At 37.8% G+C, this 27,952-nt stretch overlaps 1 protein-coding gene across 1 annotated transcript in view; it reads right to left on the reverse strand.

The window, feature by feature from the left end:
* The window catches only part of mRpL47 (mitochondrial ribosomal protein L47), a 90,949-nt gene extending 72,980 nt beyond the window's left edge, over positions 1-17,969 (reverse strand). Inside the window, exons 1-2 of the mRNA XM_090387995.1 lie at positions 17,860-17,969; positions 527-675 (exon numbers count right to left, since the gene is read on the reverse strand). Of these exons, the coding sequence (XP_090244121.1) occupies positions 527-675; positions 17,860-17,924 (214 nt within the window). The 5' untranslated portion in view covers positions 17,925-17,969. The remainder of the gene's footprint in view (positions 1-526; positions 676-17,859) is intronic.
* Between the last annotated feature and the right edge of the window lie 9,983 nt (positions 17,970-27,952).

Raw genomic sequence — 27,952 nt, forward strand, 5'->3', positions numbered from 1 at the left:
AAATCAATTTGTGAAAAGCAAGAAATTATTTCAAAATAACAAAAATAGCATTAAAGGTTTGCAACGATCTTTTTAACTAAAGGTAAGAATAATTTGTCAATTTATTGCATTAATTACATATGTATTCAATAACAGTAGCATAAATATTTATTCACTAATATTAAATGTTCAAATACTGTACAGTGGTGTATTATAAAGTACAGTTTTTCTGCAAAAAAGTTCACCTTCTGATGGACTTTGAAAAGATTCCCATAAAATGATATTTAATAAACTTGATTAATAATAATTATGGTTTATAATCATTTTAGTGGAACCAATTATAATCGTTAATCGAAGGACCATGGTATTTCTTTTTGTTACATAAATTACACTGCAGTGGACTGTAGTGATACTAATTAATCAATTCCCAGATAATAAAAAATCTGTTGTAAATTTTATTTGGTCATGTTGAGACATCTACTCTTCTGTAAAATAGTCTTTCTCTAATTAAAAAAAATATAAAATGACTACTATATGAATTTTTTACCTGTTTTCACTGTCTCTGCTCCCCAGTTTTTTTCATCATCAAAAAACTCCATTAAATCAAAGGATATTGCAGATGAATGAAAACTATTGACAACAGGTTGAGAAAATGCATACAAAGAAGGAACAGATTTGAAAAGTACACATTTTAGCCTAAAAGAAAGAAGAATAATAGCATATATAGTAATTATCATGCTTCATTAACCCACTGGCAGGTATGAAATAACTTGTGGGCCTGTTTGACCCTATTCAACATAGATTTCTTGAACTTTTAATGGGGGGGGGGAAAACTGAGAGTGAGAGAGAGAGAGATTTTTAAGGAAGACAATATGAAAGTCAAAAGGTCCTCCTTTCTAGTTTTTTTCCATACACATACCTGTCAATGGGTTAAAGTAATTAAAATTTCAGATTTAACAACAGAAAAACATTAATGATGTTCAGAGGAATATCATTAATGTTTTAGATGTTAAAATGTTAATGTTTTAATGTTAAAGTTTTAGAATATTGAACATGTTATTCTGTCACATATCAAAGTATCTACAGGGTGTCATGTGAAATACATCACAGTAACAAGCAACAGAAAATATTACTACCACGTCAACTTTGGGAGATGATTCTTGAGGTCATTCTGAGTGGAAAATGTTATATCAATATGGGTCCAACTCTCATCAGTTACGGGGCTATGAGTATTTGAAACAACACGTATGCATATGTGCACAGCAAGTAAGCATGGAATGGATGTTTATGCAAGCCAACACATAAGTACAAGTACTGGCTGCATTCTTTTTCTAGAACACCACAGAGCACCAACTGAGTTAGCAAAGTGTGCAGTAAGGTTTTTGTGTTGTAACAGAAGAATATCACCAATAGATGAGTTTAATACACTGCTCGACAAAATTAACAGAACTAAATGTTTTTCATTAATATTTTATTGTGAACAGCATCGCGGAAGGCAAATATTTGATATAATAGGCATCCCGGAATGGCAATTCCAACTATCCAACTGAAATCAATTTACAGAACTGCACATTATACAAATTATTCATTCTAAAAAAAACATGGATTGCAACCATGTCACTTCATTTCTGTTTTTTGGTTAGCTCAGTGGGATAGCCACATCATCAATATTTAGGGTGGCAAGTATTAGCATTAGTAGAGCCATATGATGCAAGAAAGCAAGCTTATGCAGCATCAGCCAAAAAAAAAAAAAAAAAAAAACCACTCTCAATTCATCTCTCCGTTTGTTCCAAATACCTGTCCAGCTCAGCCTTAAATTTATCTAAGCTATCAACTTCCACAACAAAGGATGGAAGTCTGTTCCACCAACCAACTACCTCGCTGGCTAAAGACAAACTTCCGCACATCCATCCTACATCTGTCTTTCCTCAATTTGAATTTATGCCTTCTCAGGTGATTATTCTGAGCAAGAAGAAGAATCCCATCAGCATTGAGCATGTTCAAACCATTCAAGACTATCACCTCAATCAGATCACCTCGCAGGTGCCTAGTCTCCAGACACTGTAATCTGCAAAACTTAAGCCTTTCTTCGAAAGAGCAACCCTTTGTTCCATTCACTAATCTTGTTGCCCTTCTCTGTACTCGTTCCAACAGCTCTACATCCCTCTTAAAATGAGGCCTCCAGACCTGTATACAGTACTCAAGGTGTGGCCTGACCACTGCCTTATACAAGGGGATAATCACCTCCTTATCTCTGCTAGAAAAATTCCTGTATATCATTGACAAGACACCATGAGCTACATTTGCTGACCGTCTGCACTGCTCAGAAAACTTCATATCTGCCTGCACCATTACCCCCAGGTCCTTTTCATTCTCTACCACTGTCAGTGTAGTACCATAGAGTTGATACGTTACTCTGGGGTTACTGCTTCCCATATGTAGTACTTTATTTTTGTCAATTGTGAAGTAGTACTTTACATCTGTCAAAAACATTTGGATGATTCTTTGAGATGGTAGACCATTAGACAACTTGAAGCCAGGTAGTCGCAGGCGTCATGCTGTGTCATCTCAGCACTACGGAAGTAGTTTAAGGAGACAGGAACCATTACAAGAACTGGTCAAGGTCACCCGAGGACTACCAGAACAGACAGCAATCTGGCTCTAACAACAAGACAGAATCCCATGATGTCTCTTGAGCCTGCTGCGACCACAGATGAAAACATTTCCCAACGGACTATATCAAGAAGGCCCAATTCAAGTGGACTCTATGCAAGGAAGCCAGTCGTTTGTGTCCCATTAACACCAAATGACCACAGAGCTTGTCAAAACTGATGCCCTCAACATCTGACTTGGAGCCCTGAAAATGGGGTACAGTTCTATTCTCTGATGAGTCCCATTTTAGCCTACAAACAGATTCTAGACATTATTACAACTGGACACAACGAGGAATGCAGTACCATCCCTCCAAAATTAGAGAAAGACATGGTAGAGGCAGTGTTTTCCATGTGGGGCGGAATAATGATCAAAGGCCACACCCCCATTCATATTTTTGATAGGGCTACCATAACTGCACAGAGGTACCAAGAACAGATCCTCGAATCCTATGTGTGACCTTTTAGGAGTGCGGTTGGCCCAGATTTTCTTTTCATGCATGGCAACGCCACTGCCTATAGAGCTCAAGCAGTGGAGGAATATCTTGAAACTGAAGATATCCAATGACGGCTGTGTTCAGCACAATCACTAGACTTAAATCCAATCAGATATGTGTGGGATGCTCTTGGGTGTCACATTGCAAGCCAACAGCCAACTGTTCGGTCATTTTGCAGCTAAGGTCTGCGGGAAGAATGGGATTTGTTGCCACCGAATCTTATAGATACCCTTATATCGAGCATGATTCACTGCTTTCGGGCCTGTTTAGCTATTTGAGGAGATCATATGCCATACTGATGTCATGTGACCATATTTTCGAGTATCTTGCATTAACTTCTGTAATGTGATTTTTTGGTAATTCTTATACAATCCCTTATACCTGTCCAAAATTTCTTGCTGTATCCTCATTTCATCATTATTCTATGGTACACCACCATACCAAATTTTGTCCCACTTCATCGCAAGCTGCAAGAGTTACACGTTTTCTACATGTCCTGTTAATTTTTCAAGCAGCGTTTATACAGGAACTATATGATCCACTACAGAACAAATTATCAAACTGAAGTAAATGAAAGCCTAAAAAATCATAAAGGAAAAGGTCATAAGGGCCATTAAGGTGATAGATGGAAAAGCAACAGGCAGTGTTGAAATATGTTAAAATATAAAATATTGAATGAAAACCAATAAATAGCCTCACAACGATTTTAAATCTAATATACAACAGGAAAATTCTCAAAAGATCTAATGAATTCAACATTTGTGCCTATCTCCAAAATTACAATATAGTTAGACGTCATCTTATCCAATGTGATCTGGACTAGTAGCTAGTCAGTTAATCAAAACAGTTGGTTAAAGCAGAGCCTCATAAAAAATATATAATCACATATATTCATTTACATAAAATCAGTAATTTTAATCTGTTCAGATGATGAAATTTTGCAGAAAAGTGCCTCCACTTTTTATAAATATTACCATTTAAGGCATTTTTGATGGATGCAGAAATTTTTGGCACTTGATTTGACTCAATCTCTTCTTCATATTTAGATTAATTTCTTTCCATCACAATGTGTGATATATGTATCGTTTACTAACAAATCGAAAATGAAATTTATGAAAATGGAGCCTGCCACATTATCCTAATGTGGCAGGTTCTGTTTTTTGATACTGTTTTTGTACGTAACATCTTATAATTTAGACATGTTTCAGTCATACTATATAGTTGTTCTCCAATTTTTTTCTGTTGATAAATGACCTTAAATCTACCATAAATTTTGAGCAGCAAGCTGATCAGCAGATAATCACTACCTCTCCCCAATAATACTCAATAAATGGATAACATAATGCCATGCCATTTTTTCTAAGTCAACCATCACTTGCTATAAAACTTTCTGCACTACCAATCTTTTAATGTATGACTAAGGCCCTTTCTTTGCTGCTGCATTTATGGGTCCATTGACTGGAGTTCTGCATTGAATTTCTTCCATAAACTACAGCTATAATGCATTGTCTACTGTCTCTAATTTTTGTTTCTTTAAAATGGAGTGAGAACATAATGACCCTTGTGAAACAAACTAACTATAAAATCCTTCTAGATTTTTTATTTTTATTTTTTTCACAATCTTTTACAATTATATTGCTTATACCTAAGTCAAAGGAATTTTTTTTAAAAAACTCATCTTTATGGAATCTTTCCAGAGCATCCAACTTAGTTCTCATAAAAACAACAACTTTCTTTTCTTACCCATATTTCATTAATTTATGCAATATTTAATTAAATTACTAATGTAATTACAATAACAAATAATTTTACTGGTGCAAATACACTTTGAAATAAACACACAACTGGTCTCTCTGAAAGCATACAACTCAACAAGCAGGTGTGGTGTACTATACTAGCGGCAATCATAATGGACCAGTATGCTATGGGCACCAAGCAGTGTTTTAAAGAGGTCAATTTGAGTGATGAGTAAGTTAAGCAGAAGTCAGTTAAAGGGAGCTTATACTGTATAATCATGACTGTAATGACTTCAGAATCATATGCATTATGAGTCATGTAACTGAAATATTACTAAGCATAATGAGTGAAATAGAACACAAAGTTGATACTAAACAAAATGGTTTTAAAAGGGAAAAAGAAACAAGAGAAGGAATATTCAATATAAGAACTATTTGTGAAAGATACACAGAAATGAAACGATGTTCTGATTTGCTCCATAGATTATAAAAAAGCCTTTGACTGAGTCAACAATAAAAAACTGATAGTCTTCAACATAGAGGAATAGATGGAAAAGATCTGAAACTAATTGCTAACCTTTACTGAACCAAAGGATGCATACTATAACCATGCCTTTTCAAACCTGTACATGAAAATATTTAGACAAATTAATGAGCCAAAAAGAGTCGACACAAGTGTAAGAAATATATATAATAATCTATGGTTGGCTGATGATAATGTTCTATTAGCCAAAAAAGAAAAACACCTACAATTATATGTCACAACTAATTAAGCATTAGTAGTGACATATGATGCAAGAAAGCAAGCGCATACAGCATCAACCAAAAAAAGAAAAAAAAAACACTTCCCATTTCACCCATCCATTTCCTCTAAAAGTTTGTCTAGTTCTTCCTTGAATTTATTTAAACTATCAACTTTCCCAATGACAGACAGAAGTTTGTTTCAGGAATCAACCACTTGCTGGCTAAAAGGCAAATTTCCACACATCTATTCTGCTACAGTCTTTACTCAATTTGAATTTATGCTACCTCAAGTGCATAATCTGAGCAAGAGGAAGATTTCCATCAGCATTGAGCTTACTCAAACCATTAAAAGCCTTAAACACCTCAATCAGTTCACTTCGCAGGTGCATAGTCTCCACACCCTGCAATTTGCAGAACTGAAGCCTTCCTTGATAGGAGCACCCATTTTGTTCTCCTCCCCAATCTCATTGCCCTTCTCTGTACTCGTTCCTAAAATGAAGCCTCCAGAACTGTATGCAGTACTCAAGGTGCAGCCTGACCACTGCCTTCCACAAAGGGATAATCACCTCCTTATCCCTGTTAGCAAAATTCCTGTATATCACTGACAAAACCCCATGAGCTGTTGTCCTGGAAGCCTGTCTACACTGCTCAGAGAACTTCATATCCGACTGCAAGAAAAATGAAGAAAGAACAGAGCAAATTGATAATTTATCTACCTTGGACATACAATAACCAGTGATGGAGGATATGAAGAGGAAATAAAGATTTTGTAATAACAAAATATACATTTAGCAACATGAAAAAATTAACATTCTGACACCACGATATAAAAACCAGGATTAGGATTAATTAATGCTTTCTTTGGTTTGTGTGCCATAAGTAGCAGAAATGTGGATGTGAAAGAAAAATATTGAAAATAAAATCAATGCTTTTGAAGTTCAGAAACAAGAAACTAATAAATAAAATTCTGTTTATTAGCTCTGTCACTCATTCCTATTACTTTGAGATTAATTATTTTGACATCAGTAGAGCTTCTCATACAGATCCCTATAGGTTCTACAGTTACTTAAGACTATTACATAAACTGGAGCAAACTGGGTTTACTGGCAAAATCCATCACTAGATCAGGGGCTGACTAAAAGATAGGAGACAAAGTGTGGTCATAATAGGGTCAAAGTGTGGTAATGTAGCAAGTGAAGTTCCTCAAGAATAAATATCAAGGCCAATCTGTTTCTAATCTTCCTTAATGACACTGAAAATATTATGGTAGGTAGCAAAGTTTGCTGATGATGAAAAGTAGGATGGGTGGTTAATGATCAGAACCAAACCATTTGGCTTTAAAATGACGGAGTTGCATATGTGGAGTGAAAAATGCCAAATGAAGTTTAATGTTTCCAAATTCAGCCTGGTCTGTACTTGTTAACAAGAGAGAGAGATTGCTTCTACAGTGATGGGATACACTTAAATAGAAAGAGTGCTGATGCTATCGAGCAGTGTTGGGTGGGTCGGAAAACTGCTAGCTTGGGGGGATACAAGGACTAATAGATTAACAGTAGCCACTGGCAGAGGTGAAAGCGATTCTTGCACTGCTTCTATTAGAATGAGCAGCAGCCTGGAAAACAAGATGCAGGGTATTTCAGAGACTGCTGGGAGTCATTGCGGTATAAGTAAACACATCGGTTGTGTTAGGGTAGCTAAGAATAGGAACAGGTGCATGTATACACCAATGCTAGGAGTTTGGTAAATAAATTTGATGAATTTGAGGTATTGCTCAAAACATCAAAGGCAGATATTGTTGGGATATCAGAGACATGGTGTCACACGGATATAAGGAATGCAGAAATGGAATTTGGGGAGTATAATGTGTACAGGAAGGATAGACAGGAGAGGAAGGGAGGAGGGGTTATGCTATTAGTTAAGAAACACAAAATCCAAGGAAGTGAAGCCAGTCGACATCGCTGGATAGTGCAGTGTCGAGTCAGTTTGCTGTGACATAAGCACTGGGAGATCAAAATTGAGAGTAGGAGTGTGTTATAGGCCTAATGACTCTGATGAATATAATAAGAAACTCTACAGGGAAATAGAGTGGGCCAGTAAATCAGAGACTCTTATAATGTGGGATTTTAATTTCCCAGATATTGACTGGAATTTGTGGGTTGGTCACTCACACACTAGCAAGACTTTTGTAGATTTATTGGATGATTGTTTTCTACATCAGCATGTTCGGGAGGCAACTAGAGAGAATAATACTCTTGATCTGATTATCAGTGTGATTCTTCATGCATTAAGAATCTGCAAATAAAGGAACCACTAGGTGGCAGTGATCACAGTGTGCTGAAGTGGGTTACTCAAAGAGGTAACTACCATCAGGGGTAAAGGGAAGGGTTTTTGCTTTTGTAAAGGCAACTACGGTCGTCTGAGACAGTATCACAGTATATATACAGTGGGCCAACTGATGATGTTACCAACAGCAAATTCAAAATGGAAAGCATTCAAAGAATTTATCTTGGAAGCTACTACGCTTTACATACCAACTAAGAAATATTGTTCAAAATTTAAGCTTAAATGGATGTCAGATGAACTAATGAGACATATGGCAAAGTAGAAAAATGCATGGGATACATATAAATTAATGGATGACATGGAAGCCTATGATAGATATACGCTGGTCTGTAACCAAGTCACAAAGGAGATTATGAGAAATCTTTGGCAAAGGATGCAAAGAAAAACAGCAAAGAGTTCTTTGCTTATGTAAACTCTAGAAGGAAGGGGATGAATCAGATTGGTCCACTTGATATTGATGGTTCAACTGTTGATTATCCAGCTCAGGTAGCTAACAAACTAAATTAATATTTTGCATCTACATTCACACGAGGAGTTGTTCAGGGAGGGGAAGGCCAGAGGTCAATTAAACTCTGGCAGCGAGCTAGATAATTTTGTAATAACTGAGAGGAAAGTGGGGGAGAAATTGTTGAAGATAAACATAAAAAAGGCACCCGGTGTGGATGGGATCTATCCAGTTATATTACAGGAGGCAGCAAAGTAAGTAAGCAAACCCTTAGCCATAATTATGAGCTTCTTTGGACTCAGGGGAGGTACCCGTGGACTGGAGATGTGCAAATGTGCCCCAATTCACAAAGGAGGATCAAAGGGCGACACAAGTAACTATAGACCTGTTAATTTAACTTCTGCTCCAGAAAAATTAAGGGAGGCACTGGTTAAAGAAGCACTGCAGGATCATCTAGACAAGACTTCAGTTATAGCTCGAACACAGCATGGTTTTGTTAAGGGAAAGTCTTGCCTGACCAATTTGATTTGATACTATGATGTGGTGACAAAAGAACTGGATGCAAGGAATAACTTTGATATCATATATTTGGATCTTAGAAAGGCTTTTGATACTGTTGCACATGGAAGACTGCTGCAAAAATTGGAGCAGTGTGGCATTGGAGGCAAATTTCTGCTATGGATAAAGGTATGGTTGAGTGGGAGAAGACAGAGTGGTAATCAATGGTCACTGCTCATCGTGGACTAATGTTATTAGTGGAGTCCGTCAGGGTTCAGTGTTGGGTCCATTGTTGTTTTCTGTATTTATAAATGATATTGATGATGGTATATCAAGCTTAATGTCCAACTTTGCAGACGATAAGACAGTTGGCAGGGTTGTTAAGAACACTAATGACAGTATGCTGCTGCAACAGGATCTAGAAATGTTGAGCAGATGGACTGAGAAGTGGCAAATGAAGTTTAACATTGACAAATGTCAAGTACTACATATGGGAAGCAGTAACCCCAGAGTAATGTATCAACTGTGTGGTACTACACTGACAGTGGTAGAGAACGAAAAGGACCTGGGGGTAATTGTGCAGGCAGATATGAAGTTTTTTGAGCAGTGCAGACGGTCTGCAAGAGTAGTTCATGGTGTCTTGTCAACAATATACAAGAATTTTTCTAGCAAGGATAAGGAGATGATTATCCCCTTGTATAAGGCAGTGGTCAGGCCACACCTTGAGTACTGTATACAGGTCTGGAGGCCTCATTTTAAGAAGGATGTAGAGCTGTTGGAACGAGTACAGAGAAGGGCAACTACGGTGGTCTGAGAAAGATTGGTGAATGGAACAAAGGGTTGCTCTTACGAAGAAAGGCTTAAGTTTTGCAAATTACAGTGTCTGGAGACTAGGCACCTGCGAGGTGATCTGATTGAGGTGTATAAATGGTTTGAACATGCTCAATGCTGATGGGATTCTTTCTTTTGCTCAGAATAATCACCTGAGAAGGCATAAATTCAAATTGAGGAAAGACAGATGTAGGATAGATGTGCAGAAGTTTGTCTTTAGCCAGCAGGTAGTTGGTTGGTGGAACAGGCTTCCATCCTTTGTTGTGGAAGTTGATAGCCTAAATAAATTTAAGGCTGGGCTGGACAGGTATTTGGAACGAACGGAGGGGTGAAATGGGAGCGGTTTTTTTTTTTTTTTTTTTGGCTGATGCTGCATAAGCTTGCTTTCTTGCATCATTTCTCTACTAATGCTAATGTAAAGTTTTGCAGCTGGCCACAGAAATCAAAGAAGTTACTTATAAACTAGGAAAATGAGAAAACAGTTTCAGAACAAAAAAATACTTAGGCTTTACGGTACAATCAGATGCAAAATTTACCATGCAGTATAAACAGGTAGGTAGGAAGACACACAGTCTTCTGTATAATAAATAGGTCCTTCACAAGTAAGAACGTTATTGTCCCTTTATATAAGACAATTGTGAGTCCACATTTATGATACTGTCTAGAGGCCACCTGTAGAAAAACAGAATCTGGAAAACAGTTCAAAGAAGGGCAGCCAGATTGGTGAGAAATGCTAACTGACATAGAATTGGTAAGAGAAACAAGAAACGGTCACAAATATAAAATTTTAGGAAGTAACAAAAGATTGCATCTCATGAAATTTTTCTTCAAGTAGCATATAGATAAACTGGAATAAACTGCCTGCACAGTGGTTGGAGAAGAGAGATTAGTAATGTTGAAAAGTTAAACTGGAAAATCACTTTTTGGCAGTGAGAAAAATAAAAATGATTGAGAATTTTTTTTTTTCTTTATTTAATCACTGTAGTAAAACAATTTTAAAACACTTGACTTTCACTTTATTTCTTGACAGTCTGGTTGGTGAACTAAAGAATTTATTTAATTTTAAAGTCAGGGATAGAATGAAGCAATGTATTTTTAAGTGCCCTGCTAACAAAAGCAAGATGTCCATGAACAAACATAAATTAAAGTAATAATAAAAATTTGTGATGCATGCAATACCTGACCTTAGAACAGAGCTTTCCAAAGCAGATGTTGTGAAACCCCAAAGTGTCACCAAATCTTGCCTAAACTTGGCATTATATCAGCATTGTCTTCACTCCCATTTTGTTTTCACTGCGTATATTGATATAATTGAAAATCAATTAATACAATTATTGATTAATACATTACATGGTTAACATTTATTTCTTCACTTGCTTCATGCTCAGTAAGCTCTGGACACTTTCCTTCTTTTTTACACTAATTACAAAATAGCTAATTTCAGATGCCTTGGCTAAACTTGTGCACTGAACATCTTCCCTCCCTCCACCTGTATTTAGCCCAAAACAAAGGAAATTCATATCACTGCATTTTCCATCAGCTTAAAGATAAGAAATAAAATAGATGAGGTGTCAATTAATTGACAAATTCTTGGTGAAGTACCAAATTATTTTTTAAATATGCATAGTGATGTTGGCATCAAAAAACTTTGGGATGTACTGCCTTTGAGGGTCCTTCCAATATAATCCTAATTATGTTTAAATTTAAATTACACTAAGTGTCAGAAAACCTGCCCCATCTTGAAAGATAAGCATTAATAACACTTTCTAAAAATTGCTTGTCAGTTCATCAAGATTCTGACCCTCAGGGTATACATTCTATAAAACTTGGGCAAAAAAGTTTAGAAGAGGCATCAAAATTAATCTATTAATTAATTAATAGAGTTGGCACATATCCTGCTTTAAGCCAGACCTGCCTTTTTGAATAAGCATCCTCCTGCAGATTTCAGATCTCTTTCTCTTTCCTAGTTAATTAGAGAACAAGAGTAGCCTTGTGCAGGCAAAGCTTTTTGCTGCTCCTGGAATAGAGAAGTTTTTTTCTGTTTTATTAGCTTAAATTGGCATATTAACTTATTTTCTAGAGTAGCTTTATATTCCTAGTTACGATACTTAGTTTAAAGTTTAACTTAAATAGAGATTTTGTAGGTATTACTGAGTATCGGTAAGGGTATGAAATCCACTTGTTACAAGTTGCAGCTCTGCTGAACGAGAAATTTTTAAGCCATATTTAGCCGCTTTATTGACCAATTGTTATATCAAATTATTTTCTATAAGTAGCTTATAAACCTAGTCAGGATCCTTAGTTTATTCTGAATTGAGACAGCGAGATTTGGAAGTTAATTAATACTTAAGTGTCCGTAGATTTACCGTTCGTAACTTGTCGCCATTGTTATACGATACGTTATATCCCGAACTAGATAGCGTAAGCTTAGTATAGTATATAATATAATATTGTCAATTAATCAGTAAAATCTATTAATCTTGTTAAACTTCATGTCAATTAAATTGTACTTTTTAACTAAATACATATAACGACTTAGATTTTACAAACGTAACATAATTAATTAATACATAACTTGATACGGAAATCGTAGATAATACTCGATACTGAAAAATATATATAGCGTTATAACTGTCTTGGGATACAAGTTTAGGGTTATAATTTTGTACTGAAATTGAAATTTTATTGAAATTAAATCGAAATCATGACACAGACCAGAGACCAAAGCAAAAGGCTCAAGCTAATGGGAGTGCTGTGGCTCAGGGGAGAACTGAGGGGGCAGTTGCCCTCTGAATCACAGCATTTTAAAATGCACTGCTTGCTTGATGTTTGTGGAGCAATCGGGTACGGAACATGATATTGCCATGGGGGATGTCTCTGTGTGTGTGCACAATGTAAGGAGTGTAAGGAAATCAGGCGACAACTCAGCGTTGTTATGGACCTATATGAGAGCTTGAAGGACAGGATGGATGCCCTCGAAGGATCTAAACTGAGGGGCCCATCAAGCTCTCAGCTGCCCACATCAATGCCAGATCTTGCACTTGGTCATCACGCAACACAGCGGCAACCCCCAAGGCAGAATGTGCTGGTCCCACAGGAACTAGTAGTTATTGGTGACTCTATTGTCAGGGAAACGGGGGAACATGCTTTGTAAAAAGGATAGGTGGAACAGGACCAGGTTATGTCTGCCAGGGGCAAAGGTTGATGATTGTAGAGCGGATATCATCTTTTAAAGGCACAAAAGGTGATATAGTTGTACACGTTGGCACTAATGATATTAAGAGTAGGAGACCGGCAGAATTACTTAACAAGTATAGGTCACTGTTGAAAAAAGCCCGTGAATTATGGTTGAATTTGAAGGTGTCTGCAATTCTTCCCAAACACAATAGGAGGGAGTATATGATGAGAGCCTTGTCGATCAATTCGACCCTGGAAAGATTGTACAAGGCTCAAGGAGTAGAATTTTTTTCAGCCTGGTCTGTACTTGTTAACAGGAGAGACTGCTTCTACAGGGATGGGATACACTTAAATAGAAAAGGTGCAAGAATATTTGCTGATGCTATCGGGGCAGTGTTAGGTGGGTTGGAAAACTGCTAGATTGGGGGGGATACAAGGACTAATAGATTAACAGTAGCCACTGGCAGAGGTGAAAGTGATTCTTGCACTGCTTCTTTTGGAATAAGCAGCAGCCTGGAAAACAAGATGCAGGATATTTCAGAGACTGTTGGGAATCACTGCGGTACAAGTAAACACATGAGTTGTGTTAGGGTAGCTAAGAATAGGAACAGGTGCATGTATACTTGCATATACACCAATGCTAGGAGTTTAGTAAATAAATTTGATGAATTTGAGGTATTGCTCAAAACATCAAAAGCAGATATTGTTGGGATATCAGGGACGTGGTGTCACACAGATATAAGTAATGCAGAACTGGAATTTGGGGAGTATAATGTGTACAGAAAGGATAGACAGGATAGGAAGGGAGGGAGGACGGGTTATGCTATTAGTTAAGAAACACAAATCCCAAGGAAGTGAAGCCGGTTGACATCGCTGGAAAGTGCAGTGTCGAGTCAGTTTGGTGTGACATAAGCTTTGGGAGATCAAAATTGAGAGTAGGAGTGTGCTATAGGCCTAATGACTCTGATGAGTATAATAAGAAACTGTACAGGAAAATAGAGTGGGCCAGTAAATCAGAGAGCCTTATAATAGGAGATTTTAATTTCCCAGATATTGACTGGAATTTGTGGGTTGATCACTCACACACTAGTAAGGCTTTTGTGAATTTATTGGATGTTGTTTTCTACATCATCATGTTCGGGACACAACTAGAGGGAGTAATACTCTTGATCTGATTATCAGTAGTGATTCTTCATGCATTAAGAATCTGCAGATAAAGGAACCACTAGGTGGCAGTGATCACAGCGTGCTGAAGTGGAATTTACTCAAAGAGGTAACTACCATCAGGGGTAAAGAGAAGAGTTTTTGCTTTCGTAAAGACGACTATGATGGTATGAGACACTATTTAAATTCTATACAGTGGGACCAACTGATGATGTTACCAACAGCAAATTCAAAATGGGAAGCATTCAAAGAACTTATCTTGGAAGCTACTAGTCTTTACATACCAACTAAGAAATATTGTTCAAGGTTTAGGCCTAAATGGATATCAGATGAACTAATGAGACATATGGCGGAGAAGAAAAATGCATGATATACATATAAATTAATGAGTGACATGGAAGCCGATGATAGATATAAGCTGTTCTGTAACCAAGTCACAAAGGAGATTAGGCAGGCAAAGGCAGATTATGAGAAATCCTTGGCAAAGGATGCAAAGAAAAACAGAAAAGAGTTCTTTACCTATGTAAACTCTAGAAGGAAAGGGATGAATCAGATTGGTCCACTGGATATTGATGGTTCAAGAGTTGAGGATCCTGCTCAAGTGGCTAACAAACTAAATGAGTATTTTGCATCTACATTCACACATGAGGAGTTATTCAGGAAGGGGAATGCCAGAGGTGAAGTAAACTCTGGCAGTGAACTAGATGATTTTGTAATAACTGAGAGGAAAGTGGAGTAGAAATTGTTGTGGATAAACATAAAAAAGGCAACTGGGGTGGATGGTATCTATCCAGTTATATTAAAGGAGGCAGCAAAGGAAGTAAGCAAACCCTTAGCCATAATTATGAGAGCTTCTTTGGACTCAGGGCAGGAACTCATAGACTGGAGATGTGCAAATGTGACCCCAATTCACAAAGGAGGATCAAAAGCTGACACAAGTAATTATAGACCTGTGAGTTTAACTTCTGTTCCAGGAAAATTAATTGAGGCACTGATTAAAGAAGCACTACAGGATCATCTAGACAAGACTTCAGTTATAGCTCAGACCCAGCATGGTTTTGTTAAAGGAAAGTCTTGCCAGACCAATTTGATTGGATACTATGATGCAGTCACAAAAGAACTGGATGCAGGGAATAACTTTGATATTATATATTTGGATCTTAGAAAAGCTTTTGATACTGTTGCACATGGAAGACTGCTGCACAAATTTGGAGCAGTGTGGCATTGGAGGCAAATTGCTGCTATGGATAGAGGGATGGTTGAAGGGGAGAAGACAGAGAGTGGTAATCAATGGACACTACTCATCGTGGACTAATGTTATTAGTGGAGTCCCTCAGGGTTTAGTGTTGGGTCCATTATTGTTTTCTGTATTTATAAATGATATTGATGATGGTATATCAAGCTTAATGTCCAAGTTTGCAGACGATACAAAGGTTGGCAGGGTTGTTAAGGACACACTGACGCTATGCTGCTGCAACAGGATCTGGAAAGATCGAGCGGAAAGGTGGCAAATGAAGTTTAACATTGACAAATGTAAAGTACTACATATGGGAAACAGCAACCCCAGAGCAACGTATCAACTCTGTGGTACTACACTGACAGTGTTGGAGAATGAAAAGGACCTGGGGATAATTGTGCAGGCAGATATGAAGTTCTCTCAGCAGTGCAGACGGGCTGCAAGAGTAGCTCATGGTGTATTGTCGATGATATATAGGAATTTTTCTAGCAGGGATAAGGAGGTGATTATTCCCTTGTATAAGGCAATAGTCAGGCCACACCTTGAGTACTGTATACAGGTCTGGAGGCCTCATTTCAAGAAGGATGTAGAGCTGCTGGAACGAGTACAGAGAAGGGCAACAAGATTAATGAAAGGAACAAAGGGTTGCTCTTACGAAGAAAGGCTTAAGTTTTTCAAATTACACTGTCTGGATACTAGGCACCGGCAAGGTGATCTGATAGAGGTGTATAAAACCTTGAATGGATTGAGCATGCTCAATGCCGATGGGATTCTTCCTCTTGCTCAGAATAATCATCTGAGAGGGCATAAATTCAAATTGAGGAAAGACAGATGTAGGATAGATATGTGGAAATTTGCCTTTAGCCAGGGGGTAGTTGGTTGGTGGAAAAGACTTCCATCCCTTGTTGTGGAAGTTGATAGCCTAAATAAATTTAAGGCTGAGCTGGACAGGTATTTGGAATGAACAGAGGGGTGAAATGGGAGCGTTTTTTTTTTTTTTTTTTGGCTGATGCTGCATAAGCTTGCTTTCTTGCATCATATGCCTCTACTAATGCTAATGCTTATATAAAATAAACAAATTTGAATGAACCTGTTTACAATAATTTTGTCTAATATGATTTTGTCTTGTAATGAGCTTAAGCTAGTTAAGCTCATTACAAGTGTATTTATACTACTACCACACTACGTACCAACTACACGCTACTAATTGATGCTTGCGCATACAGAGTGGAATCTTCTTACTACGTGAATCATAAGGCAACTGCATGCATTGTCCCATGTTGAATATACTGATAGTCAGCAAACTACAGTACTGATTAGTTAAAATGTTATGCTTAAAAAGTGTTTAATTATTTACTATGTGCAGATACATATTAAAAATGCTGAAATAATCAGCTCTGTATTCAGAACAGCAGTAGAAAGAATACCTTTCTCTTTAGAATGGTATCCTTTCTCCTACTGTTCTGAACAGGAATAGCAAAGGTCAACATAATGGGTATTGTTTATTGTATAGACGTGTTACTGAAGTATCAAATAAAGGAAAAGGTTATTTTTGTCAAACACATTCTTCTTCCTCTTTCTCAGAATAATTGCCTGAGAGGGCATAAATTCAAATTGAGGAAAGACAGTTGTAGGATAGATGTACAGAAGTTTGCCTTTAGTCACCGGGTAGTTGACTGCTGGAACAAACTTCCATCTGTCATTGTAGAAGTTGATAGCTTAAACAGATTCAAGGCAGAACTAGACAAACTTTGGAGCAAGTGAATGGGTGAAATGAAAAGTGGGGTTTGTGTTTTTTTATTTTTTTGGCTGATTCTATATAAGCTTGCTTTCTTGCATTGTGTGCCCTTGCTAATGCTAATTTCAAAAAGCTGCTACAATGTAACGTAAAAAGAGTCAAAGAAAAAACTGAATTAGAGAAATGCATCAAGTTCACATGATATGGATGCTTTTCAAATATTACATATTTATAAAATATTTCTCAAGGTTATTTTAATGATTAATAATTATAATTTTAATGATTATGTTAGATAATCAAAATCCATCTTTCGTTATGAAGAAGTTATTGTAGTGTCCACCTATTTAGATTTTATTAGTATTATTATTAGCTATATGGTGCAAGGAAGCCTGAGGCTTATGCAGCACTAGCCAAAAAAAAAATTACCGAATTACCCCAAAAGAGAGAGAGTCAAAAGGGAATCACCAAGAAAAAGAAGAATGATGATGATATCCAGCTCAGGACCCTGGGTGTGCCAAGCCCATACTCACCAGATGTGAGCCCCCGGGGTTTAAATGTAAGAACTCCGATTGAGACTTTTATAGGGCAATTTGATTGGCAACTTCTGGCAGTGGGAAGGACAGTTATTATTATTATTTATTTTATCATTTATTTATTATTTTTTTGTTATTATTATTTATTTTTTTTTTTTTTCGGCCGATGTAGCAAACATTAATAATAAACACACCGAAAAATACGATTATAACACGGCATATGACAAAAATTCTTCAAGCATGGTATACACAATATACTGCATAAAATTATACTGCACCTACTCACCGTTCACAAAACGGTAAAGCAAAATTTTTCCGCCGACCAATTATATAAAAAGGTATTTTTATCATACTATTGGCGTTACAAAATTCACAAACATGTGCAACCTACTGAATCCCAACAACAACCATTTTACAAATACAGCACATGAAGCGACCTCTATTATCCTTTACTACATTTAGGCCTAACTGCTTCGATGGCTAGAACTTCATGCGTGTTTCGTGAGACATGCTTCTACTGCTAATTTTTCATAGACATCCAAAAAGACGGTCAACTTTCAGCTACTCGCAACACACCGGACATTTTTTAACCAGGACACATTTTTAATTCATGGTCTGATTGTACCTTCTAATTATCTTTATTCTCAGATGTAAAGTACAGTTGCTATTGCTGGTGTGTGTGTGTGTGTGCGCGCGCCAAGCACGCAGAGCGAAAGTTAAGTGAAACTTCTTTAGGCAAACATTTATCACTTGACCGAGGATCCCATATTGACCATACGAATGCCGCAAGCGACGAATCTGCATGAATTGGAGCCTCGGAGATATGAGACGTTCCGTTATCTAATCTAGTTTCGGCAAGTGCTGTGGCATCAGATGATATTTAAAACCATTTGACTCCGACAGAGCCGGAATTACTTTGTTCTTGAGAGAGCCACGACAGCTGTTACAGGCAGATATTTGACTTAAATCCTCATTTGGAAATGCTATTTGACGAAGAGCGTCATTTAACCCCGGGGGCTCACATCTGGTGAGTATGGGCTTGGCAAACCCAGGGTCCTGAGCTGGATATCATCATTCTTCTCTTTCTTGGTGATACCCCTCTCTCTCTCTCTCTCTCTCACACACACACAGACACACACACACACGGGGGTAACTGGGGAATTTTTTTTTTTTTGGCTGGTGCAGCATAAGCTTCAGGCTTCCTTGTACCATATGGCTAATAATAATAATAATAATAATAATCTCGAACTGCTACAATCTTCACATCGTTCTTGAAGCAAAGCCGATTATACACGGAACAGACTGAATTGAAATCATTATCCAGGAATGTACGAATGTACGTTTAAACACTGCGTGGATGCTTCGGTTTTTCTTAAAATCCTGTTGTTGCTGCTCCTGCTGTGCATTACGTGTTGAACGATTTGGTGGAGTACTTCTGACAGTCGGTTTCGGGTCGGCTTCGAGGACTCTTCATCGTTTTCATTTGCAGTATCAATTTCCATGACTCCAAATTCACTTCTAACATTTCCGGGGAGACGTAAGGCACTGAAGATGAGGATGGACCTTCTCTGGCTTCTTTGTTCAACTACATCACATGGTGTAAATTCTTCCGCTGTCGAAAGAGCTTAGATCTCTTCTTTGTACTCAATGGAGGTGGTTTCAGTAGTCGCATTGCACGTATACGTGCTCTATACGCCTTACAAGGCTCGCTATTAGTCTTTGGCATGTTGAATTAAAAATTCTTTTCCGTCGAAATTTTTTATTAAATAAGTTGGAGAATGACGCAATAAGTATGGGTACTAATTGGGTCATTAGTCGCTCGTGCCGAGTACGGAGTGGTACAGTCGTTAGGGGGGGGGGATGAATAATTTCGTATCGCATTTTCTTGGCAATTATTTTCAATCCACGGACGCATTGCACGTATTCGTGCGCTATACGCCTTACAACACGCACTACACAGGACTCCTGCTTTACGATTGACAATTCACTGTAAGATTAAATGGCGCCTCCATAGCCAGGTGGGCAGGAGCAGCAGCAGTGCGCAGCACACGCTTCTTAATTAGACTCGGGGTTCGAACCCGTAACCACGAAATACGGAGGATGCGGAAAGGTCAGGGAATGACCACCACATATCCCAAGAGCAATATGGCCTCAGTTGCTAATGCTCCTAAATAACAACAACAACAACACTGTAAGATTAAATGTAAGGTTCACAGTAAGATTAAATCACTTTACGATGGACACCCCATAACAAAATAGCGTTCACTATACGATAAGTAGGCGCCTTTGTAGCCAGGTGGGAAGGAGCAGCAGTGCATAGCACACGCTTCTTAATTAGACCGGGGTTCGAGCCCGTCACCACCAAATACGGAGGATGCGGAAAGGTCAGGGAATGACCACCGCATATTCCCGGAGCAATATGGCCTTAGTTGCTAATGCTCCTAAAAACCAAATAACAAACAAATAAACATACGATAAGTAGTAAGCCGATCGTTGTGATCATGTTAACGAATTGAATTTTAATCCTCTTAACGGCGATTCTAAAAGCGAAAAATAGGAGGAATATTATCCACAGGGTATAAAAGTAAAGGTACAAAGCACAGATTTACACTTTATTACCTTACCAATTAACAAAATTAAACGATACGTTAAAATCAGAAGAATATTTCCACATGTTAACAAAAGGAAGGTAGAAAGTTAATTACACCATGTATTCCCATGATTGTCACCTTCCCAATTACTAACCGCGGTTAACGCTGCGAAACTTCGGTGATCGCACAAGAACTGGGATTTAACCTAGTACAATACTTGGCTGTTCACAGTGCCTGTAATTCGTTTATTTATGGCCAGTGGCGGATTAAGGATAGTTGGGGCCGCTAGGCAAATTATATTTGGGGACCCCAAAAAATAATAATAAAAAAAATAAATAAATAAAAGTTAGGTGGCAAATAAATGAAATTTTGTACTTTTGAATGTTTCGCTTAAATTAATCAAGATTTTTATAATGTTTACTGAAAACATTATTTTAGAACACTATATGAAAATATCTTGGCTGGGAGCCCCCAAAGCCTGGGGCCCCTAGGCACATGCCTCATTGCTTTTCTGGGTAATCCGCCACTGCTTATGGCAACGGTAGCATTTTCGTTGCGTTTTTTTGTCGATCCACGAACGCAAGTTACTTCCATGTGAAAACTGCCTGGAGCGCACCTAAAGAAGTTTCACTTCAAAAAGACCTGTGGTAAGACTAATAAATTAACAACAGCCACACTCAGAGGTGAAAGCGATTCTTGCACTGCTTCTATTGGAATGAGCAGCAGCCTGGAAAGCAAAGTGCTAGGGATATCAAGAACTGCTAGAAGTCATCATGGAACAACTAAATGAATGAGCTGTGTTCGAGTACCTAAGAGTAAGAACAAGTGCATATATACTTCCATGTACACCAAGCTAGGAGTATAATAAATATATTCCATGAATTTGAAGTGCTGGTCAAAATATCAAAGGCGGATATTGTTGGGATATCAGACACACGGTGTCACACAGATATAAGGAATTGAGAATTTGAATTTGTGTACAATGTGTACACAAATGACAAACAGGATAGGAAGGGAGGAGGAGTCATTCTGTTAGGAAACATAAAATCCAAGGCAGAGCATCCAGTTGTCATGGGTGGACAGCGCAATGTTGAGTCGGTCTGTGACATAAGCGCTGGAAAGGCAAAAATGAGAGTAGGAGTTAGCTGTCGGCCTAATGACTGTAATGAGTACAACAAACATCTGTACAAAAAAAAAAGTCGACTGGGCCAGTAATTCAGAATTTCTCATAATGGAGGATTTTTAATTTCCAGATATAGACTGGAACTTGTGGGTTGGTCTTGGTCACACACACTAAAAAGACTTTTGTGGATTTATTGGACGACTATGGCTGCTTTCTACAGCAGCATGTTATCTACAGCAGATGTGAAAATGTTGGAGAGGCAACTATAGTGAGTAATACTCTTGACTTGATTACCAGCAGTGAATATTCCTGCATTAAGAATAAGCAGATAAAGGAACCACTATGTAGCAGAGAAAAAATGTAGCTACCATCAAAGATAAAATGAGGGTTTTTGCTTTCGTAAAGATTACTGCAGTGGTCTCAGACAGTTTTTAAATTATATACATTGGGACGAATTGATGCCGTTACCATCAACAAATTATAAATGGAAAGTATTCAGGGAAGTAATCATAGAAGCAACCATGCTTTTCATACCAACTAAAATATATTCTTCAATGTATAGGCCTAAACGGATATCAGATGAACCGATAAGACTTGTGGCAGATCACAAAAATGCGTGGAATACATATAAATTATCACACGATATAGAGGCATTTGGTACTTATAAATTAGTCAGTAATCAAGCCACAATTGGTTAGGCAAGCGAAGGCAGATCAAGAGAAATCTTTGGCTAAGGAAGCAAAGAACGACAACAAAGACTTTACTTATGTAAACACTTCCGGTGACTAGGATGAATCAAATTGATTTACTTGATATCGATGGTTCGACTGTTGATGATCCTGCTCAGATTGCTGGCAAACTCAATGAGTTCTTTGAACCTACATTCACTCATAAAGAATTCTTTAGGGAATGGAGGCCAGAAGTTTATCAAACTCTAATAGGGAGCTAACTGATTTTGTAATAACTGAGAGGAAAGTGGAAGAGAAATTGTTGAAGTTAAACAGAAGAAAGACAACTGGGGTGGATGGAATCTATCCCATTACGTTAAGGGAGGTTACGAAGGAAGTAAGCAAAACCCCTAGTCATAATTATGAGAGCAACCTTGGATTCGGGTACGTCTTTTGGAGATGTGAAAATGTATCCCCAATTCACAAAGGGTGTGATCAAAGGCAGACACGAGAAATTACAGACCTCTTTAACTTCTATTCCATAAAAATAATGGAGTCACTTGTTAAAGAAGTAATGCAGCACCATCTATACATGGTTGTAATTATACTTCAGACGCAGCATGGGTTTGGTAAAGGGAAATCTTGTTTGACTAAGAATTTGACCAATCTTGTTTAACAAGTGGATACTACGATTTGGTCACAAAGGAATTGGATGAAAAAAATAATTTTGATATTATGCACTTGGATTTCAGAAAGCTTTTGATACTGTTTCACATAAAAGACTACTGCACAAATTGCAGCAGTGCGGCATTAAGGGTAGGCTGTTGCTATGGATAAACGGGTGATTGAGTATGAGAAGACAGTGGTAATCAATGGGCACTGTTCTTCATGGATTAATGTTACAAGTGGAGTCCCTCTGGGTTCGGTGTTGGGCTCATTCTAGTTTTTTTTATTTATTAATGATATTGATAAAGGCATGTCGGGCTTAATGTCCAAGTTTACAGATGCTACCAAGGTTTGCAGGGTCGTCGTTAATGACAGGAATGATGGTATGTTACTGCAACAGGATCTATAAAATTTCAGCAGATGGGCTGAGAAATGACAATTGAAGTTTAACATTTACAAATTGCAAAGTATTGCATATGGGTAGCAGCATCCCAAGAAGAACGTACCAACTGTGTGGTACTGCATTCGGATATGAAGTTCTCTGAGCAACGCAGAGAGGCTGCAAAACAACTCAAAGTGGTTTTGTCAATTATACATAGGAATTCTGCCAGCAGGGATAAGAAGATGATTGTCCCATTTTATAGGGCAATGGTCTTGAGTACCGTATACAGGCATGAAAGCCTCGTTTTAAGAAGGATGTACAGCTGCTAGAACGAGTACAGAGAACGGCAACGAGGTTGGTGAGAGGATCAAAGGAGTTGCTCTACCAAGAAAGGTTTCATTTCTGCAATTTGAAGCATCTGGGGACCAGACATCTGCGAGGTGATCTGATTAAGGTGTTTAAGGCTTTGAATGGATCGAGCAAGCTCAGTGCTGATGGGGTTTTTCCTCTTGCTCACAGTTTACTCATGACGGGGCACATATTAAAATGAGGAAGGATGGTTGTAGTATAGATGTGAGGAAGTTTGCCTTTTGGTCCAACTATCAACCACCAGTGGGTGGTTGATAGTTGGACCAAACTTCCATCTATTGTTGTGGAAGTTGATAGCTTGAATAAATTCAAGGAAGAAATATACAAACTGTTGGAGATGATGGATAGGTGAAATGGGAGGTGTCAGTTATAATTTTTTTTTTCTTTTTTTTGGCTGATGCTCTATAAGCTTGCTTTCTTGCATCATTTGACGCTGCTAATACTAATTTGATTACAGTTGCAAACTTTAAATAACGCATACTACTGATCAATCTGATTTCCTTCCTTGATGAAATACAAATGGATAAAAACTCTATCAAAATTCTTTACAAACATGACAATATAAAAGATATCTAATAAGTCACCTTAATGGATTATTCATGCAGCATGAATGTTATCGTTCTATTTGCCGTTAGCGAGCAAGATTAGTAACTAATCTTCTCCCCAACATCAAACAGACATTCCCATGACAATCTGAATAATGCTCATTCCGTATATTTTTATATTGTCGTGGTTTTAAGCAACTTTGATACAGCTGTTATCAATTTTTATTTGGCTAGGGAAAAAATCACATTGTTTATTCGAGTGAATTATTTCAAGTTCAAAAAAATTATACTTTATGCAGTTAGATGTTTGTAATTCAGAGAGTGCTGGTATTTCCACTACACAAATAAAGATGTGAATTGCCAGATTCCATGAATGCGAGATCCGGCTCGGTTGCTCCAATCTTTCAGAAAGATTTGTGTTCCTAAAATCAATACCAACAACAAAGTCATTCTTAACATTTCCTTCGGAATGTTCTAAACACGCCTACTGTTGTGTTAACGTTGTTACATATACTTTGCTCTTCAAATAACCACAAAACCGAAATTATCATAGACTGAGGTCGTATGGACAAGGTGGTCTAGCAATTGGGAAAAGAAAGAGAAGTTATGCGGTTCTCGGGAAACGTTCCCCTCCCCGAGAGCATGCCCGACAGTTTGCGAATCATCATTCCTTCGCAGAATGAAGTTGAGCTATACGTTTGTCTCGTGTGCGCGGGTAAACGCAGTGGTATCGTCACCTCCCTCCCCACACCGGGTGGAAAAGGCCTGGATTCGAATCCCGTCGGTGACGCGAGGAACTTTTATGGGCTTTTATCACTCCGTGGATAAGTTGTCGGTCTCAGGCGTAGATAGCAAGGTTTTTTTCCTGGATCACCTGGAAATTAGCAAGGTTAATTTCCAGGTGATCCTAATACAATAGTTTAATTATACTTCCTGTCTACACCAGATGGATTCATAGAATTTTCACACCTAACCAGAGTTTCTCAACCAGAAGTGGGAGTTTTGTGGTTTTTCTCCAGTGTATAATTTTAACACTGCACTTGGAATGCTGTGTCTAAATGTGGAGATAGCACCTACAAAAGACATGGAGCTTCTTGAAAGAGTCCAAAGATTGAAAACTCGCTTGGTGAGATTTGCAAAAGAGCATTTGTATAAGAAAAGACTTCGAATATGTGGGCTATAAAGCATAATAACCACACACCTTACAGTTCATTCATTTTATTTCTCCTCTCATCGTCATATGGACCTCATTATGGTCCAAATGGCCTTGAGAGGAGAAAGTAAAATGAATGAATGTGATTTATTAAGGACAAAAATTCAAATTACAAGGGAACGAGTTTAAACTGGATTTCATCAACTTTTCTTTTAGCCATGAAATTCTTAGTTATTGAAAAAAATTACCTATATTGGTAGTTGAGGCTGACATCTGGGGAAAATTGAGAAGTTAACTGGACAGTTACCTAGACCAGAAGAAAAACACATAGGTTGTTTATTTCTTTTTCATGTATATTTGTTTATATTTCATTATTATTAATTCTTATTATATGTTTTTATTTTTATCCACTTATTTATTCTATTTTATTTTACTTTACTTTATTCATTATTATTTATTATAGTAATTATAGACACAAGTAATTATAGACCTGTGAGCTTGACTTCTGTTCCAGGAAAATTAATGGAGGCACTGGTTAAAGAAGCACTGCAGGATCATTTAGACAAGACTTCAGTTATAGCTCAGACACAGCATGGTTTTGTTAAGGGGAAGTCTTGCCTGACCAACTTGATTGGATACTATGATGCAGTCACAAAAGAACTGGATGCAGGGAATAACTTTGATATTATATACTTGGATCTTAGAAAGGCTTTTGATACTGTTGCACATGGAAGACTGCTACACAAATTGGAGCAGTGTGACATTGGAGGCAAATTGTGCTATGGATAAAGGGGTGGTTGAGGGGGATAAGACAGAGAGTGGTAATCAATGGACACTGCTCATCATGGACTGATGTTATTAGTGGAGTCCCTCAGGGCTCAGTGTTGGGTCCATTATTGTTTTCTGTATTTATAAATGATATTGATGATGGTATATCGGGCTTAATGTCCAAGTTTGCAGACGATACAAAGGTTGGCAGGGTTGTCAAGGACACTACTGACACTATGCTGCTGCAACAGGATCTGGATAGGTTGAGCAGATGGGCTGAGAGGTGGCAAATGAAGTTTAACATTGACAAATGTAAAGTACTACACATGGGAAACAGCAACCCCAGAACAACGTATCAATACTGTGGTACTACACTGACAGTGGTAGAGAATGAAAGGGACTTGGGGGTGGTTGTGCAGGCAGATATGAAGTTCTCTGAGCAGTGCAGACGGGCTGCAAGAGTAGCTCATGTAGTATTGTCAATGATATACAGGAATTTTTCCAGCAGGGATAAGGAGGTGATTATTCCATTGTATAAGGCGATGGTCAGGCCACACCTAGAGTACTGTATACAGGTCTGGAGGCCTCATTTCAAGAAGGATGTAGAGCTGCTGGAACGAGTACAGAGAAGGGCAACAAGATTAGTGAATGGAACAAAGGGGTGCTCTTACGAAGAAAGGCTTAAGTTTTGCAAATTACAGTGTCTGGAGACTAGGCACCAGCGAGGTGATCTGATAGAGGTGTATAAAGCCTTGAATGGTTTAAGCATGCTCAATGCTGATGGGATTCTTCCTCTAGCTCAAAAAAATCACCTGAGAGGGCATAAATTCAAATTGAGGAAAGACAGATGTAGGATAGACGTGCGGAAATTTGCCTTTAGCCAGCGGGTGGTTGGTTGGTGGAACAGACTTCCATCCCTTGTCGTGGAGGTTGATAGCCTAAATAAGTTTAAGGCTCAGCTGGACAGGTATTTTGAACAAACAGAGGGGTGAAGTGGAAGTGGGTTTTTTTTTTTTTTTTTGGCTGATGCTGCATAAGCTTGCTTTCTTGCATCAAATGCCTCTACTAATGCTAATGCTAATGCTAATTTTTTTTAAGTCAATGCAGCAATAGCCATGCCGTCCTTGCACTATATGGTTAATATTAATACGAATACTGGTTTTTCATCCAGAAAAACAGGTCTGTAAACTGTAAACTGGGAATATTCTGTCATCAGATTGCAAAACAAGCAATCCAATGACAGAATACGCACAATTTACAGACGCGATATTCACGATGTACTAAGTCTCATGGCCTTAGTTGCTTCGATGAAAATCTAAAGCAATTCAGAGCCTAGAACGCCATCTTCAAATACCATTACCTGAATCAGTATTGTTCAATCAGTGTTCATGGCCCACCCTTTGGTAAATGAAATTTATTTTGGGTTGGATGGATGAGTTGATGAGATCAGCCTACTCTTCAGTCTTCTGCTCTCGACCTCTAATTGAAAATATTAGGACTTTTTCTTTTAAAGTGTCTCTATAATTAATGGTATTTAAAAACTTTTCTATTGTTTTTAATTAATTTATGTAAAATAATGACACATTTTTATTGCAGCGCATGAAAGTTCGTAGTTCCTGATAAGTTTTCTATGTTATATTTCATTAGGAAACGTTTTGCCATGTCCAAACCATGTTTACAAACCGACGACTTTATTAGATCATTTTAAAAATTAGAAAATTCCAATTCAAAAATTAATTAGAAAGTGCAGATGACTTCTCGTTTAGAAAGTGTAGAAGATTTAATATTACTGGTCTAATTCACGTTACTCGGAACAGTTTACCTGATAGTAATGCTCCTTTCCCAGTTGAGTTATCATGGCCTTGAATACTGGACCTTGAGGTGGTTCAATGTAGTCACTAGGAGACCTTTCACGCGCTCCAGATAAGTCCTTATGCAAACCTGCAGGTGAAACCACGGAGTCGATTAGTGGTTAAGAAAAGACATCACCACAAGTAGCATTTCTAGCCCTCAGGTTGGTGAATCACTGAGATGTTCCCTGTAAAAATTACAGAAATATTGTCATTCCTTGAAATGAGACTATGAACGATTAAGCACCTACAAGATGTACAGAA

Source organism: Mastigoproctus giganteus, chromosome 13, assembly GCF_048544385.1.
Source record: "Mastigoproctus giganteus isolate SK-2022 chromosome 13, ASM4854438v1, whole genome shotgun sequence".
Lineage (NCBI taxonomy): Eukaryota > Metazoa > Arthropoda > Arachnida > Uropygi > Thelyphonidae > Mastigoproctus > Mastigoproctus giganteus.